This window comes from Callorhinus ursinus, unplaced genomic scaffold (genome assembly GCF_003265705.2).
Source record: "Callorhinus ursinus isolate GAN/ISIS: 27379988/994484 unplaced genomic scaffold, GSC_fseal_2.0 scaffold2, whole genome shotgun sequence".
NCBI classification, from domain to species: Eukaryota; Metazoa; Chordata; class Mammalia; order Carnivora; family Otariidae; genus Callorhinus; species Callorhinus ursinus.
The window spans coordinates 26,595,391-26,613,199 of NW_027397064.1; the positions used below are offsets into that span (position 1 = coordinate 26,595,391).

Here is a 17,809-nt window from a genome sequence, read left to right on the forward strand (position 1 = left end):
CAATCCCAGGACCCTGAGATCATGACCTGAGCCAAAGGCAGATGCTTAACTATCTGAGCCACCCAGGCGCGTGCCCCTAGATACCTTTCTGATACAGTGTTTTGCTTTGGATAAATATGCCACATCAGGGCATACATTTAGAAGGTAAATAGATCCTCTCTTCATTTGGATGACTAAGAATACCTATGCTGTTCTGGTGGTTTACCACCATGTCCTACACCTTATGGCCAGACCACCAGAAAAGGAATGGAAGTTCTCGAAAGAAGATACTCCTAGGGCTAGGAAAATGAAGACAGCAGTCTGTTTGTCTTTCCTCACTTGTTCATGACCAAAACTTAGTAAGTTCTGAATGGAAGGAAGGAGGAAGGGATGGACAGATGTCTGCTGGGGTGTCACTTGAGACCACTGAATAATGGCTAGTATCCCAATTATGAGGAAGGAGTCAATCTTCGGATTTTATTTCTTCCTTAGATGTCCTTTAGCACAGTGACTGACCCATCTGCAACCCTCAAAAATAATTCTTGAATGAATGAATAGATGAACTAAAAAACAAATCAAAGCAGTCAAAAAAAATTTAGTTGGTTGTGTTTTGAGCATAAGTCTCAAATCTTTCTTTTCCTTTTCACTTTCAATGTACCACCCTGGCTTGGAGTCTCAGGACTATTGCAGTATCCTTCAGACCAGCCTCACATCAGTTTTTTCCCTCTCCCATTGAACCTTCATGTCAGGCAAATTACTAAGTATGGAATTCAAGATCTGTGCAAATCTAGTCCGGTATATTGGTCTACTGTCAAATATCTTGTACTTCAAACACGATTTAACTTCCTTTAATGCATTCTGTTGTGGGAATTAATTTTTTTTTTTTACAACAAGTGTGTACAACAGTGCTTATACATAGTTAGCACTCAATAAATACTATTAAATACTATTATTAATACTGCTTTACTATCCTAGAATGTTCTTATCTCTGGCTTTAAAAATCTTTGTTAGAAGCTTCCACCTAAAAGCCGCCCCTGATGCCCTGTCTACTGGAATCAGTCCCCTTTTCCTGTTCCTATGTCAGGAGAGGAGTGAGCCAGAGGAAGTGGATTGGAGAGGTCACCCTGGCCAAGGAGCCTGAGGATCTGGGGTATTTGATGCATACTTATTCATGCAGTTGTTGCATAAAAATGGGTGGGGCAGGAGGTTCCCTAAGACCAAAGAATGAGATTCCTACAGAACCCTAGAGGAGGCACATGGATTTAAAAAAAAAAAAAAAAAAAGTTAGTTTCTCTATATTCATATGCTGTTAAAATAACGTTTGGGCTTACCATGTCTTCCCACCTTGGCACAGAGGAAAGGATACCAGTACACAAGCAGTACTTACAGGGGGCTGGTCTTGAGTTATTTCAAATCTTTTTATTTTGAAATAGAGGACTATTTAGTGCAGTAGGTCTAAGATTTTCTGGGATGCCTATACTTCTTGCAGCTGGGCCATACTTAATATCATTTCTGCCTTCTTAAAGGGTGCACTACATAACCATAGGCACAAAGGGGAACCATTACCCACCGAAGACGCTAAAACTCCTGTCACCAGAGGCCATCTCTTACCTTTTACCTTTATGAGGAGTCTGGCGTTTTAAAAAACAAAACGAGCCAACTGCACCCTTGATAAGAGAGACGATAAACTTGTCCAGAAGTCATGTTTAAGGTTCCCTTTGTTTTTGTTTCACTTGGGAACACAACATTTAAAGTGGAATTTAAACATAAGAAGAAGCTCCTAGATCCAACTAATCTCGTGTAACCTTGATAGAAATGAAGGGGGAGGAGTTGATGTGCAGCAGGGAACAAAAGAGAGCGGGAGAAGCCAGAGCTCATCTAGTTGTGAAAGGCATTTTCTCCTTGCCTGGTTTTCACCTCCGTATAGGAGTAGCCATTAATCTCCAGCAAGGAGGCCCAACATGCTGAAGACCTGTCAGCACCATATAAACAGAATAAAGCAAACTGTTAATATTGCTGTCGTGAGAAAACTGAAAACAGACTGATTAATCGTATTGGTGCTCCCCCACCAGAGAGCTAACTTTGGTCGTCGCCTTATTAGGGAAGTCGCAGTTTGCTTTTAGGCCTGTCATCATGATGACCGCCCGCTCTTCATCCTCAGTATTCCTGTTCTTGTTGTTAAATGAATGCCTTGTTCTTGAACCCATACTGCAAATCTTGATTGGCAGGGATGATCAGTTTAGAAAAAGTCAGTGTCTTCTGTGAAGTCTAAAATGTTTACAGTGCTGACAATCCACTGTTCCTGAGGACTCCCAGATGGTGACCCTGTTGGATTGGTTTAAAGCCCAGTTAACTTTTCATGAGAAGAGTTATTTACAGTGTCCACACATGAAGGTACATGAAGAACTCTCCAGAAAATCTTAGCACTGTGAGGACACAGCCACATCAGCAGCCTTAGGGAAGTCTTTGGGAGGGACACTGAGAAGAACTGGTAGGGGTCCCAGCACTGTATTTCCCACTGAACAATAGGAACGGTAGGGTGTGTGTGTAAATCCCGTCACCAACGGGCACCTCAGGGCCAAATTTGGCCCTCAGACATGTTTTGTTTGGCCTTTCAGGAATGGCCTCCTGGCTTTTAAAGATTGTGAATTAGTTGCCAACATTTAAATAACCAGGAGTTTTCATGTATGCACAACGAAGCTCCCTGGTGTCGCTGAGGACATCAGAGGAGTCCCTCCCTCCCGGCTAGCAGCAGTCAGCATTAGATCCTGGATGCTTCACTTGGCATAGTCTCTCCTGCTCCTGTTCTCTCCGAACCCAGGGTCATTCAGTAGACACTACATTTCGGCCCTGTTTTCTTCTCCCCAGCCCATTTCATTTATTTATGGTGGTACCTGGGCCCATGTAAGATAATTATGGTTTTATCAGTTAAAAAGTGCTTTCCCATAAATATATTATTTGTTCCTTACAGGAAACAGAGGGTATTTAGAAAGAAGAGAAAGAGCTGTGACTCTGAGACGCTACGTGACTTGCCTGAGGTGACAAAGCTGGTTAGCAGCAGAGTCGTTCCCCCCCCCCCCCCCCCCCCCCCCCCCCCCGCTCAGAACCAGATCACTGCAGCTCTGCCCAGAACATTTGCTCTTGGTGGTCGTGATGGCCAGAGGTCTCTAGACTCTTAAGAGGAACCACTTCTAATTCTCCTAAAGCCTTGATTGAGGTCATGTGGAAGAGGGGGAAGGCAGGCAGCAGGGAGGTGGCAGACAGTGATGTCCCATGAGGGGGAAGGTGGGGTTGCTGACACAGGCACTCCTGTGCTCACAGTTGCTCGGTCAGCCTAGGAGAGCAAGGCATGACAACTGGCTTAGTGTTAACGAGTACATTTTCTCTAGGTCGGCATTTACCAGACCTTCCCGTTTCACAGACCTGTAAGTTTAAACAAGAATATGGATATATCTGGGGCGCCTGGGTGGCTCAGTCGGTGAAGCATCTACCTTCGGCTCAGGTCATGATCCCAGTGTCCTGGGATCGAGCCCCGCATCTGACTCCCTGCCCCTTGGGGAGTCTGCTTCTTCCTCTCCCTCTGCTACTCCCCCTGCTTCTGCTCTCTCACTCATGTTCTCTCTCAAATAAAATCTTAAAAAAAAAAAAAAAAGATGTCTATAGGGTTGTCATATATATGTATATTTTTTACCAAAACAAACATTACTGCCTATTTTTCACCGTTTCATAAAAGAACATAGTAAATTTAAAAAAAAGGCAAATGATCTCAAATCAAACAGCTTTTTAAAATCAAATAATTATATTCAGCATTAGTTCTCACTGAAATATCAGCTTTCCCAAATAGTGAGAAATTTCTATCATAAAGATTCTCATTTTTATTAATTTATCCAGGAAAAAAAAAATGAGTGTATGGATGTGTATCCTATCAGACTGGCACTGCCAAATTTAGCAGTTTGCTCAGCTCTTGGACCAGCCCGTCAGTGTCATCTGATTTACCAAGATTCTCTTCCCACTCCTTCCTTTGTTAGCCCCGGGGAAAGCTGTCTTTCTAGAGAGTTGAGGGGAGGCTAAGTACAGAGGTTGTAATGTCCTTTGGCCATTCGCCAGCATCGTAAACTCCACATGCCCAAAGCGGAACTAGTCTTCCTGCGCCCACTGCTGTTGCGAACCGTGCCTACTGCAGACCTCGTCTAGCTGACCGGCCCCTGCACCTCCTGCCGCCCTGTTGTTCGTGCTGAACACCTCTCTCTCACGTCCCCAGCCAGTGCCTTAGCAAATCCTGTGGTGGGTTCGCCTTCAGAATACATGTGCTCGTCACCACCTCCCCCGCTCGCTACCGCCCAGGTCCCAGCCACTGTCCTCTTTCCCCTGCCTTAGTGCAGTAACTGGTCTCCCCCGTCAGTCTGTTCTTAAACTACAGCTAGAGCTAAGTGTGGATTAGGTGACGTCAGCCGTCATCCGGACAAATGGCTTCACCTCTCCCTCCAGGTAAAAGCCAAGGCCATGCACTGTCTCCTCCCCGGGCACCTCTGCCCTCACCTCCCACTACCTGCCCCCTCATTCCTCTGTTCCGGTCTGTGGGCAGGGTCCTGTGTCATTTCTGTCCTTGTTTTTCCTCTCCCCAGACAACTGCACGGTTGCTTCCTTACCTCTTTGAGGTCTTTACACAACTGTCCCCTTAATGAAGTATCCTTGACACTCGCTCCACCCCCAGACTTCCCGCCTTCTTTCGCGCTTATTGCCATATGACAAGGTATTTTGTCTGTCTCCGGCTCTTGGGCTATCATGCATGGATATGGAGGCTGTGCTTTGCTCCCTCTCTGCAGCCATATGCAGGGGCCCGCTTTCCGCACTGGATCTAAGCTACGAAAGGTCATGGCTTTTTATCTGTTTTGTTCACTGCTACATCCCCAGGGCTTAGACCCGTACCTGACGGTATAGTGAGGGCTAATCAATATTTGCTGAACAAATTAACTAAATGAATAAAATAGTGTTCCCAAGATTCTACCCACTTAATTTGGTCAAACATTTTTCTTATTACCAAAAAAATACTGGTCATTATAGAAAACGAAAATAAAGCCATCCTTTATCTTACCACTTTGGTACATGTCTTTTCAGACTTTTTCCTCCACAGACTATTTTTTCCCCATTAAAATGGTTTCATACTGTACATACTACTTTTAACCCAATCATTGCACTTGGTATACTGTGAACATCTTTTTATGCCAGTAAATATTTGTCTTAAGCATGATTCACTAAATAAAAATGGTGCTTTGATGTGTGAGCATACGTACATAACATTGATCTTGGAAAAAGTAAGTGAGGATATTACTTAGTGTACCCAAAAGCATGCATGAACTGATAATAAACTGAGAGAGATCATTTCATAGCAACACATCCTCTTCCCCCCCCCCTCAAAATCGGACATATTAGGTGTAGGGGTTATCTGTTACAAAGAGAAAAGATTGCATGCTGTTGGGAATTGAATACACTTAATTTAGGAGGCTGGCTTATTAAGACATATCTCTTAGGGCAGCCTAATTCTTAAAACACAATCTCTACAGACATGACTTGGCATGTCTCTGACCTGCATGGGAGGACTATCTTATAACCAAAATTTGAGATCTAATTGTACAATTATTAGCCTACAAAGACTAGTTAATGTTGAATTTTAGAAGAATAAGCATTAGCAGGACTCTAAGTGTATAGATAACTCTTGGGTTCAGCAAATGAATAGGACTCTGTTCTTTGTAAGATTTAATCTTAGATTTTGTGGCTTTATTTTTCGAATTAGTGGATTAAAAAGTGTCATTAGCTGCAGTTGGGGCTTTAGTCTCAACAAATTTGGAATCTATCAGGACTTCAAAAACTACTAAAACACATGAAAGCAACTGTTCTCATTCTACTTTAAGAATTCCCTTTCCCTTGGATGACTTCTAGAACTTCTAAGGTCTTCAAGTCATCTAACCTCCTGATCTATAGCTCCTCCCCCTTCATTTTCTTCAGAGATCTTATTTAGCAGATCATATACCAATATCAACACTCTAAAAGGGAGTTATAGACTGTAAAAGACAAATGTCATTCAAAACTAAACAGATTAATAATCTGTGAAAAGAATTCTGGCAAGTTATGTATTAATTTTATTATAATGTACATATAGCTTTTTATTTACTGAATTCCTTCAGAAAGTTAAAAAGTGATTTTATCTTATTCTGAGGAAATGAAATATACAGAAATTATCTAAAATCATTTTCTAAGGGACAACAAAAAAGTGTTAGTTCTTGGAACTGTTAAAAAATACTCTAAGACTTTCAGCTAGGATCTATAACTGTGATACAGTCTATCACTCTTATAATCAGACCCCAGAATAATCACAACCAAAATTACTTCCCAAGTATTCCCTCTCCAGGCTTTAGATTGTTACTAAGAAACTTAAGCACAATTTTTGAATGAGCAGGTAAAAGAGGTCCTTATTTCCCATAACTATCTGCCAAGATATAATGTCTGATGCAATCTTGCTACTTTTTCAGCCAATGAGATTAGCAAAATGAGGTATCTAGAGAAATGATCGAAGCTTGTTTCTTCTACATGGGTTGCTATCGAAATATCTGCCTTTGATTTAAAATTGTTTTTCCATTAGCTGGGAGCATGGCTAGACATATGATTCCTGTCCACATTCAGCCTAATGTAGCGATTTCAGGAAGAGTTTGCAGCTCATATCAAGAACAGCAAATTGCATCTCCTTGGGGAATGCTTCTCGGTGCTTTGTACTGATTTCAGTGTGGGTGTTATTGCAAGCCTCTCAACTCAGCACAAATTACCCAACCCAAATCACATATTCTTGGAAAACCCAGTAATGCTACATGAGTAAATGGTTTTCTTTTTAAAATTATTCTTTATGCTCTTCTATCCCTATTCTTCGTTTAGACAGTTCTGACTTGGAATCAAAATTGTTTTTGATTTGTTTTCCTTTGGTGGTATTTGTATGTGTGTGTGTGTAGATGGGTCTTTTCTTTAAAACTTCTTACATGTGCTAACATATTTCCATTATAAACTTTTTTTTTCACATTTTAATCATTGGGTTTTTAAATGCCAGTTGTGCACCTCCAAGAACTGAGCTTCAGGGAAATGGTGATATTATTAAATCTTACAAAATCCTGCCAGGTGTCTGCTTACTTCCAAGTCTCATCTATGACCTACTCCCTCTTCTCTCATGAGCATCAAACCTTGGTGGGGGCTGAATTGAAGTCCTCAGAAATTAGTTGAGTTAAATGAATCTTGATTTATTTGATTCAGTGTCCTAAGGACAAAATGGAATGAGGACCCCCTACCTTTCTTGCAAAGACCATTGCCTTTGATTTCTTGGGCAGTTATCTTTGCCTTTTTTAACCCCAAGTACCAACTGCATAATATTAAGGACTCTGAATCATATATGACCTTTTTCCTTTTTTAATTTTCCTTTTTTCTCACCTTTCTCATTCGAGCAATCTATAAATGAAGCCTAAGTTACCTTCTTGGTAAACTAGAAAACTTTGGCCTTAGAAATGATTATGCTACTTGATTTCCCTGATTCTTTAGCAGGTTTCTTCATTGTTCTTTGGTATCTGAGAATTTGATAGTGCTACCTGCCGGTAAGGTAATTTCCCTTAACACATTTGTCCTTTGGCTCTGATGTCAGGACTGACCAGATGAACTTGCATTGGCATGAGGAGGGCTGTTCTCAGGGTTGGCTTGCTGGAGAAATGCTGTCAGATCTGATGGTCTGTAGCCCTGCAGTGCAGTAAGGTCACTTAATCCCAGAAAACCCTAAGCACAGTAGCCTTGTCAGAAAGCAAAAAGCAGTACCCTCCTGTAGCAAAGATCCTGTTTACCAGAGGACTGCTAAATTAGATTACTTTCAGGTAATTTGTAGCTTTGGGTTCCTAATATGTTGACTTTTAGAGGGAACACTGGAAAAATTAGTAACTACCTTTTATATAACATTTTAGTAGAAACCTGAAGGAATTAAATTAAGAAAATACAGGAGATGTGTGTGTGCATATGTGTGCAAATATGTATATTTGAAAGAGCTTCCAGCTGGGTCCCCATCCCATTTTCTCTAGGCCATTCCAGGGCCAGGCTCTGTCAGTTATCCCTACTTTTCTATCTATAGTTTCTCATGTACTAGCACCTTCATTTTAGCATATAAATGTGCCCAAGCCTCTCCCAACTTTAAGAATCTTTTTGAAGCAGAAAACTTATTTGAAGAAGTAATAGCTGATAACCTCTCTAATCTGGGGAAAGAAACAGACATTCAGGTCTAGGAGGCACAGAGAGCCCCAAACAAAATGAACCTAAAAAGAGCCACACCAAGACATATAATAATTAAATTGTCAAAAATTAAAGAGAGAATCTTAAAAGCGGCAAGAGAAAAGCAACTAGTTACATATAAGGGAGTACCCATAAAATTATCAGAGGATTTTCCAGTAGGAACTTTGCAGGCCAGAGGGAGTGACATTATATATTCAGGCATATAGACTGAAAAGAAAAAGCCTACAACCAAGAATACTCTACCCACCAAGTTTATCATTCAGAATTGAAGGAGAGAGAAAAAGTTTTCCAACAAACAAAAGTTTAAGGAGTTTATCACCACTAAAACAGTCTTATAAGAAATGTTAAAGAGACTTCTTTAAGTGGAAAGGAAAAGGCCATAACTAGAAAAAAAATTATGAAGGAAAAGGATCTCACTAATAAAAGCAAATATATAGTAAAGGTAGTGGGTCGACCATTTATAAAGCTAGTATAAAGGGTAAAAAACAAAAGTGATAATATCAACTTATATACAATAATTAGTTAAGGGAGATGTCCGTCAACGGATGAATGGATAAAGAAGATGTGTGTGTACACACACACACACACACACACACACACACACACACACACACAATGGAATATTATGCAGCCATAAAAAAAGAAATCTTGCCATTTGCAATGATGTGGATGGAACTAGACGATATTATGCTAAGTGAAATAGGTCAATCAGAGAAAGACATGTATCATACGATCTCACTGATATGAGGAATTCTTAATCTCAGGAAATAAACAGGGTTGCTGGAGTGGTGGGAGGTGGGAGGGATGGGGTGGCTGGGTGATAGGCATTGGGTAGGGTATGTGCTATGGTGAGTGCTGTGAATTGTGTAAGACTGATGAATCACAGACCTGTACCTCTGAAACAAATACATTATATGTTAAAAAAAAAAAAAAAGAAGAAGATAGCAGAAAGGGAAAAATGAAGGGGGGGAAATCGGAGGGGGAGACGAACCATGAGAGACTATGGACTCTGAGAAACAAACTGAGGGTTCTAGAGGGGAGGGTGTGGGGGATGGGTTAGCCTGGTGATGGGTATTAAAGAGGGCACATATTGAATGGAGCACTGGGTGTTATACACAAACAATGAATCATGGAACACTACATCAAAAACTAATGATGTAATATATGGTGATTAACATGACAATCAAAATTTAAAAAAAAATAAAAAACATACCTGCAATAAAAAAAAATAGACTGTCATATACATAGGGTGTTATATATGAAATTCATGGTAACTACAAACCAAAACCTTGTAATAGATACACAAAAAAACAAAGATAAAAGAATCCAAATATAACACTAAAGAAAATCATCAAATCATAAGGGGAGAAAGCAAGAGAAGAAAGAACAGAGAACAGCTACAAAACCAACCAGAAAACAGAACAAAATGGCAATAAGTACATGACTAGAGCACCTGGGTGGCACAATTGGTTGAGCATCTGACTCTTGGTTTTGGCTCAGGTCATGATCTCCAGTTTGTGGGATGGAGCCCCAAATCGGGCTCCATGCTCAGCAGGATATTGTTGAGACTGTCTCTCTTCCTTTGCCTTTGCCCCTCCTCCCAGCATGCACTCCCTCTCTAAAATAAATAGATAGATAGATAGATAGATAGATAGATAGATAGATAGATATAAATAAATAAATGTAAATAGACTAAATGCTCCAATCAAAATACATAAGGTAATTGAATGGATAAGAAAACAAGACCCATCTGTATATTGCCTACAGGAGACTCACTTCTGACCTAAAAGCACATACCAACTGAAAGTGTGAAGGGATGGAAAAAGATATTCCATGCAAATGGAAACAAAAGGAAAGCTGAAGTGGCAAGTACTTATATCAGACAAAATAGTTTTGTTTTTTTTTAGATTTTATTTATTCATTTGACAGAGAGAGACATAGCGAGAGAGGGAACACAAGCAGGGGGAGTGGCAGAGGGAGAAGCAGGCCTCCCGTGGAGCAGGGAGCCCGATGTGGGGCTCGATCCCAGGACCCCAGAATCTGCCCCGAGCTGAAGGCAGACACTTAACGACTGAGCCACCCAGGTGCCCCAAAATAGATTTTTTTAATTTTTTTTTTTTAGACAAAATAGACTTTTAAACAAAGAAGGACCACACTGGTAAAGAGATCAATCCAACAAAATGATAGAACACTTGTAAATATCTATGCACTCAACATAGGAGCACCTAAATATATAAAGCAAATATTAACAGACATAAAGGGAGAAATTGACAGTAATAACAGTGGTAGTAGGGGACTATAACATCCCACCTATATGAGTGGATACATCATCCAGACAGAAAATAAAGAAACAGTGGCCTTAAATGACACCTTAGACCAGATGGATTTAACAGATATATATATATAGTAGAACATTCCATCCCAAAACAGTAGAATGCATATTTTTTTTCAAGTGCACATGGAACATTCTCCAGGATAGATCACATGTTAGTCTACAAAATAAATCTCAATAAGTTTAAGAAGATTGAAATCCTATCAAGCATCTTTTCCAAGCGCACTAGTATGAAACTAGAAATCAATTACAAGAAAAAAAAAAAACTCAAAAGAAACGAACACTTAAAGGCTAAACAACATGCTACTAAACAATCAATGACTCAATAAAGAAATCAAAGAGGAAATTTAAAGAATACCTTGAGACAAATGAAAATGGAAACAACATTCCAAAATCTATGGGATGGTTGCCTGGGTGGCTCAGTTGGTTAAGCAACTGCCTTCGGCTCAGGTCATCATCCTGGAGTCCCGGGATCGAGTCCCACATTGGGCTCCCTGCTCAGCAGGGAGTCTGCTTCTCCCTCTGACTCTCTTCCCTCTCATTCTCTCTCTCATTCTCTCTCTCTCAAATAAATAAATAAAATCTTAAAAAAAAAAAATCTATGGGACCCAGCAAAAGCAGTTCTAAGAGGAAAGTCCATAGCAATACAGGCCTATCACAAGAAACAAAAATCTCAAATAGTCTAACCTTAGATCTAAAGGAACTAGAAAAAGAAGAACAAGCAAAACCCAATATTAATAGAAGGAAGACAATAATAAATATCATAGCAGAAATAAACGAAACAGAGACTAAGAAAACAATGGGAAAAAATCAATGAAACTAAGAGCTGGCAAAATTGATAAACCTTTAGCCAGACTCATCAAGAATAAAAGAAAGAAGGCTCAAGTAAAATCAGAAATGAGAGAAGTTATAATCAACACTTGAAGAAATTTTTTTGGAGGTTTCCTCAGGCAAGGACAACAAAAGCAAAAATAAACAGGATAATATCAAACAAAGTACTTTTGCACAACAAAGGAAACTATCAATAAAATGAAAAGGTAACCTACTGAATGGGAGAAGATACTTACAAATGATATAATCAATAAGGGATTAATATTCAAAATCTATAAAAAACTCAGTATTAAAAAAACCAACCTGATTAAAAAATGGACAAAGGACCTAAGAAACATTTCTTTCAAAAAAGATATACAGATAGCAGACACATGAAAAGATACTCAACATCACTAATCATCAGGGAAATGCAAACCAAAGCCATAGTAAGATGGCTCGCCCTTCAGAATGGCTGGTATCAATACAAGAAATGAAGTGTTAGTGAAGATGTAGGAAAAAAGGAATCCCTTAGCACCTTTGGTGGGAACGTACTTGGTGCAACCACTATGGAAAACAGCATAAAGGTTCCTCCAACAATTAAAAATAGAACAAAAACCATATGATTGAGCAATTCCACTTTGGGGATTTATTTGAAGAAAATGAAAATACTAACAGAAAAAGATATTATGTACCCCTATGTTCATTGCAGCATTATTTATAGTAGTCAAGGTATGGGAACAACCTATGTGTCTATCAGTGGATGAATGGATAAAGAAACTATGATATATATGGATATAGACAGTGGAATATTAGCCATAAGCTGATTTCAAAAATGAAATCTTGACATTTATGACTACATGGATGGATGCAGAGGGTGGTATGCTAAGTGAAGTAAGTCAGAGAAAGAGAAGTACCATAGGATTTCACTTATATGTAGAATCTAAAAAACAAAACGTGAATAAACAAAAAATGAAAACAGACCCAAAGAATAAATTGGTGGTTGCTAGAGAGGAGTGGTAAAGATGGGTGAAATAGATGAAGAGGATTCAAAGGTACAGACTTACAGTTATAAACAAGTTGAAGAGATGTGAAGTGCAGTATAGGGAACACAGTCAATATCGTATTACCTGTGTATGGTGACTAGACTTATGGTGTTTATTTTGTGATGTATGATGTAAGGTTGAATCGCTTTGTGGTACACCTGAAACTAATATGTTAACTACAATTAAAAAATTTATTTGAAATAATACATTTTCTTCTTCTTTTTTTTTTTTTTTAAAGGATCCCTTCTTAGTCCTACATCCTTTTTTAGCCATAGCCCAATTTCTCTCCTTTCTTTAAGGGTAACTTCTTTAAGGAGTAACCCATGGTCCTCCACGCTAGGGAAGGAAGTCTAGCTTCCCTCTTCCTCCCCTGAAATCATCCTGTCCAAGGTCACTAATGATTTCGCTTGCCAAATCCAGCACAAACTGTTCAGGCTTTGTGGTGGCCTTACTCATATTATTTGACCTCTCCACTGCCTTGGATGGCACGGACCCTCTTTTTCCTTCTTGAAATTCTCTCCTTCCTTGACTTCACTGATGCTGGCTCTCCTGCTTTTTCTTCCTCCTATCAGCTGCTCCTTCCCAGTCTTCCTGCATCTACTCCCTAAATAATACGGTTCTGCCAGGGTCCCGTCTTTTCTCTTTTTCTAATATGTGTTGTCCCAAGCTAGGTTCATTCTCATGGCTTCACCTAACACTTGTAGGCTAAGGGCACACAGAGCTCCTGCCTGGACTCACGGGCAACTCCACCTGGACACTCTATAACAGCTGCAGTCCTCTGTCCCAACTGAACTCCCTGTTCCCAAAGACAATTCCTCTTCCTTATTCCCTATGCCAGTAAGTGGAACTGCCATTTTCCTACTGACCTAGCTGGAAACTGAATGATCCCAAGCTCCTTCTTGGCCTTCACTTCCTGTTAGTCATCATCACTGTGGATTCTGCTACAGAAATCTATCTCCTGGTAGGCCCACTCTCTACAACCCCAGGGTAACCATTTAAATTTTGTTCAGGCCCCCATCATTTTGCACCTAATTTACCAAAAAAGTGATCCATCCCTCTGTCTCTTCCCCCATCTCCTTCTGCTTTCATTGTTCAAGTCACAGATCTAACCATGTTATTCTCCCGCACTTCTGTGGCACCCCACCTCTTTTGAGGTAGATGCTTAGCAAGGTATTCAAGACCTGTCATGTCTGGCTACATGTTGCCTTCCTGAGCTCACACCCTGCAGTTTCCACCTCACCGTTTGTACATGCGCGCAGCTCCTTCATCTGCCCATACCGCCGGTCCCCTGAAAGCACAGTCCTCACACTGGCGCCTGTGCTCTCACGCATGCTGCTCCCTCTGCCTAGAATACCCCTCCTTCCACTTCTTCAGATTACCCCTGGGCAGTTCTCGGAGGCCTTCCCTGACCAGGTGCTCTGCAGGCTTCCCTCACCTCTACCTGTGTGTCTGAGGATCTCAGCACTCCGCACTGTGAACTGGAACTGTTTGCTTACTTGCCTGTTTATCCCACTTGTCTGCATATTCTTTGATGTTAAAGAACCATGTCTTCTCCAGAGCTCCAGGGCCTGGCACAATGCCTGTCCCATATTACGGACCCAACGTCTATTTATTGCAATGAAATATATGCAGGTTTTAGGTTCTGATTTTAGGTTTTTACCACAGTGACAAGCCACAGAGGTTGGAAGGTTGGATTTCATTTGCATTAAATTCATTGGGAGATAATGATGATCACAAGTTGTGTTTTCTGACAAAATGCAAATAATCATTCTTTATCGAATACGTTAATGGTAAAATTAATGCTGACATGACTATCTTAAAGGGCACTAGGCTTTGCCTCCCGGACATGAATGGCTCCCCCAGCAGTTCCTGAAGTGGCTGTGAGTTCTTCTCTGCATCCTCTGCAGAGTCCTGTCCTGCCTCATCAGCTCTGCCTGAGGCACTTTAATGCTCCCTGAGCACACACTGGGTCTGCAGATTCTCCACAACCCCCTTTACTACTCATAGTGTAAGGGGAACTGCTCCTCGGAGTTCCTGCTCGTTCCCTCCATTCCCTAAAGAGCTTGGTTGGATGAGCCAACTTGTACTCAACCACAGCAGGGAAAAGCCCTTGGCGTCACCCAAATGAGAAGTTGCAGGTGCTTTCCTGGGCTTGGCTTTTGTGTTATTTACCCTGTGCTTCCCCTGTGGATGGTCTGCCTAAAGGAGATATTCAGAGAGTGTCTTGCAAACTCGGTCTGCCTTGAAGATGGCAGGCGGTGGGAAGTAAGCCTGAAGTCATCTGGCCCTGCCTCCAAAACCCTTACCTCTTCTACGCAGAAGAGTGTGTCCCTACTTCTAAAGAGCTGCGAAGGATATTTTCTTCTTTTTATTTACATTAAAAAGCATCACTATAAGAAATACCTTTTAATACCTCTGTCTTCCCTCTCAGGAAATTTATTGTCATATTTGACTTCAATGCTTTTGTGCTACAGCTTCCGTCCTCGGGGAAAAGAAAAGCTGATTGGCATTATCCAGTCTTAAAAGCCTGTGTATTTTAATGGCCACCACCATATCTCCTGGACACATCTTCTCCAGACACACGAAGCTCAGTTCCTTTATCTTTCCTACATATATTGCATTTTCTAGTTCTTTGTGTCTGTTACGACTGACGTCATGTAAATTATAGAGGTAGACACGGACAAGTGGTAGGAGACCAATAGATAAGGTGCTTCTCAGGGGAGAGGAAACAAACATGTGAAATACATTTATACACAGAAACATTAAATGAATACATAGATAACTTCAGCAGACCGTGTTCAAAGCTGGTGAGTTACTGTGAGAAGAGGAGTTAATTAATGAACAGTGTTTGGAAGCAAGAAGGACCCAGCCTAGTATGGAAATTCTCTTCGTTGCTCATCAACCGTGTTCATTGACCCATTCATCTCCAGCACTTCGCACACCTGGCTTATTTTACGCACTCAGTAAATGTTAACTGGATAACTGAGTAGCTGTAGTACTCTAGTAAGAGTAGACCAGTAGGATTTGGTTTGTAATTTTATAATTATTTTTTATATCCTGTGTACTCTGTGATAGAGGTTTTAGGATTTTTAGAGCAGAAAGAACTAAGTGGCAGAGCCCTGAGAGAACACTACCCTGTGTTTGTTCTTGCTACAGTCCATTTCAGTCGCTTTCCTTCTCCCAGCTCCAGCTGACCTCCGTTTGTACAAACCAACAGAAGAGGCAGAAGCTAATCTTGAAATGATTTTCCAGCCTACTTACTTGATTCACTCTGTCTCCATGTCTTAGCCCTTGTGCCACACTGCTCTTGTTGTACTTTATTTAAGGGATTTCGTTATTAAGCAATCATTGTTGGAAGATTATTCCTCCCACTGAACCATGTTCAAACATCCTGTGTCCCTGCATTAGATTATCGTACATCGCTACCCTAGGTACCCCACTCTAAGACTCTCCTAGGTTTCCTATTCACATATGTTCTGCACAAACTCAATTTCTTGCAAATGCTTAAATTTTACATATATATATATATAAAGCTATATATATTTTATAATATAGAAATCCAATCTGGAATACAACATTGCATTTATATATATTATAAAATATATATATATATATTTATATTTTTATATGTTTATAATTTATATATATAAATGCAATGTTATATTCCAGATTGGATCCTTGAATAGAAAAAAGAACATTAGTAAAACAATTGGTGAAATCTGAATAAAGTCTATAATTTACATAATGCTTCATTTCTGAGTTTTTGGTCAATGTGCTGTGGGTTGTGTAAGATGTTAACATTAGGGGTAACCAAGTGAAGGGTATGAGGGTACAAACATTTCACAAATAGAGGAAATGTTAGAAACCCAAGTACATGTGAACATCTTGGTTATTTTCAAAACAATTTTTCAAGCAGGAGAAAAATTGTAGAACACCAAAGTGTATACTTTAGAGAATTCCAAGCAGCACAAAGTAAACAAATAACGACAAAGAACCTCTGTCCCTGCTCAGCCCCCTTCCTGTTCCCTCCTAGGTCCATCCCATCCATTCCCACAGCTTTAACTGTCACCTCTGTGCCGATGTCAGTAGTGCCCCCTGAGTATCCCACATGTCTCCCATCCCACATTTCCAAGGGCCATACTTCCTGCCCCTCCTATAAGCACTTCATAGTCAGCACTATGAAACTCAATTTTTTATCCCCTTCCCTGACAGCCTGCCCTGTGTAGGCCAGTGATATCACCATCCTGTCACCCAAGCTAGATACGTCAGTCACCTTTGATTCCTTTCTCCTCTTTCACCAATTTTTTTTTTTAAGATTTTATTTATTTTTCAGAGAGAAAGAGAGAGCACAAGCAGGGGAGCAGCAAGGCAGAGGGAGAAGCACACTCCCCACTGAGCAGGGATCCCGATGCAGGACTCCATCCCAGAACCCTAGGATCATGACCTGAGCCGAAGGCAGACGCTTAACCGACTGGGCCACCCAGGCGCCCCCTCTTTCACTAATTCTAAACATTGTCAGTTCTTCTTCCAAAAGGTCTCTTGTATTATCTACGCCCCACCCCCCCCACCCCGCCCACCATCCTCCTGTGGTTATCCTAGAATAGACTCTCAAATACCTGTCAGGACTGTCCACGCCTGCAGTCTGTCCACCTTCTCTACTGCCTTCAAAAAATAGGCATGACAAAATATATCAGTGTCACTTTCCTGCTTAAAAAAAGCACCAATGGCTCTATATTGCTACTGGTCTAAACAGTAATAAACATCTACCTGGAAGAGACATGCACTGCTATAGCTAAATTAGATGGCCAGCCTGCCTCCCTCCTTCCTCTACCCCCACCTTCAAGAAAGTGGAAGGAAAACAGGCCTTTGGAGTCAGGAAGTCCTGGCCTTAAATCCCAGCTTTGTGACTTTGGGCAAATTGGTCTTTGCCTCTGAGTATCAGTTTTTTCTTAGGCAGAATGGAAGTTGTACTTAACATGCAGGGCAGCTCTGAGAATTAAATGAAATGATGTATGTCAAGTGCCCAGCCCACTGTGGGCCCCTTTTACTGTTATTGGTGCTTAATACTGAAGAGTGCCATGAGGAATAGATCTCTCGATCATCTCTGTCTTATATGTGTGTTTTTGAAAATGGAAGTGGTCCACCTTCTACAACAGGGAGCCTCTCTGTGATAGGGAAGCTTATTCTCACTTGGAGGAGTAGGCACTTGCCCTATATCTTGCCCAGCTGGGCTTGGAATGTGCACCCACTTCCTACCAAAGGTGCGGCCCTGAAGCATTAGAGTTGAAGGGAGCCCAGCCTCAGGTACTGTAGTGTATTTCCCAGAATATAAGGG

The 17,809-nt window shown here is 40.8% G+C and overlaps 1 protein-coding gene across 10 annotated transcripts in view; it reads left to right on the forward strand.

The window, feature by feature from the left end:
* The window catches only part of PLEKHM3 (pleckstrin homology domain containing M3), a 179,228-nt gene that overhangs the window by 79,660 nt on the left and 81,759 nt on the right, over positions 1 to 17,809 (forward strand). Inside the window, exons 6-7 of one of the 10 annotated variants that reach the window (XM_073879393.1) lie at positions 2,951 to 3,029; positions 3,369 to 3,611. The exons of 7 other annotated variants lie outside the window; for them this stretch is intronic. In XM_073879393.1, the coding sequence (XP_073735494.1) occupies positions 2,951 to 3,029; positions 3,369 to 3,461 (172 nt within the window). In that variant the 3' untranslated portion in view covers positions 3,462 to 3,611. Of the gene's footprint in view, positions 1 to 2,950; positions 3,613 to 17,809 lie in introns of those variants that run through there. 2 more of the 10 variants (XM_073879398.1, XM_073879383.1) reach the window with 2 other exon arrangements.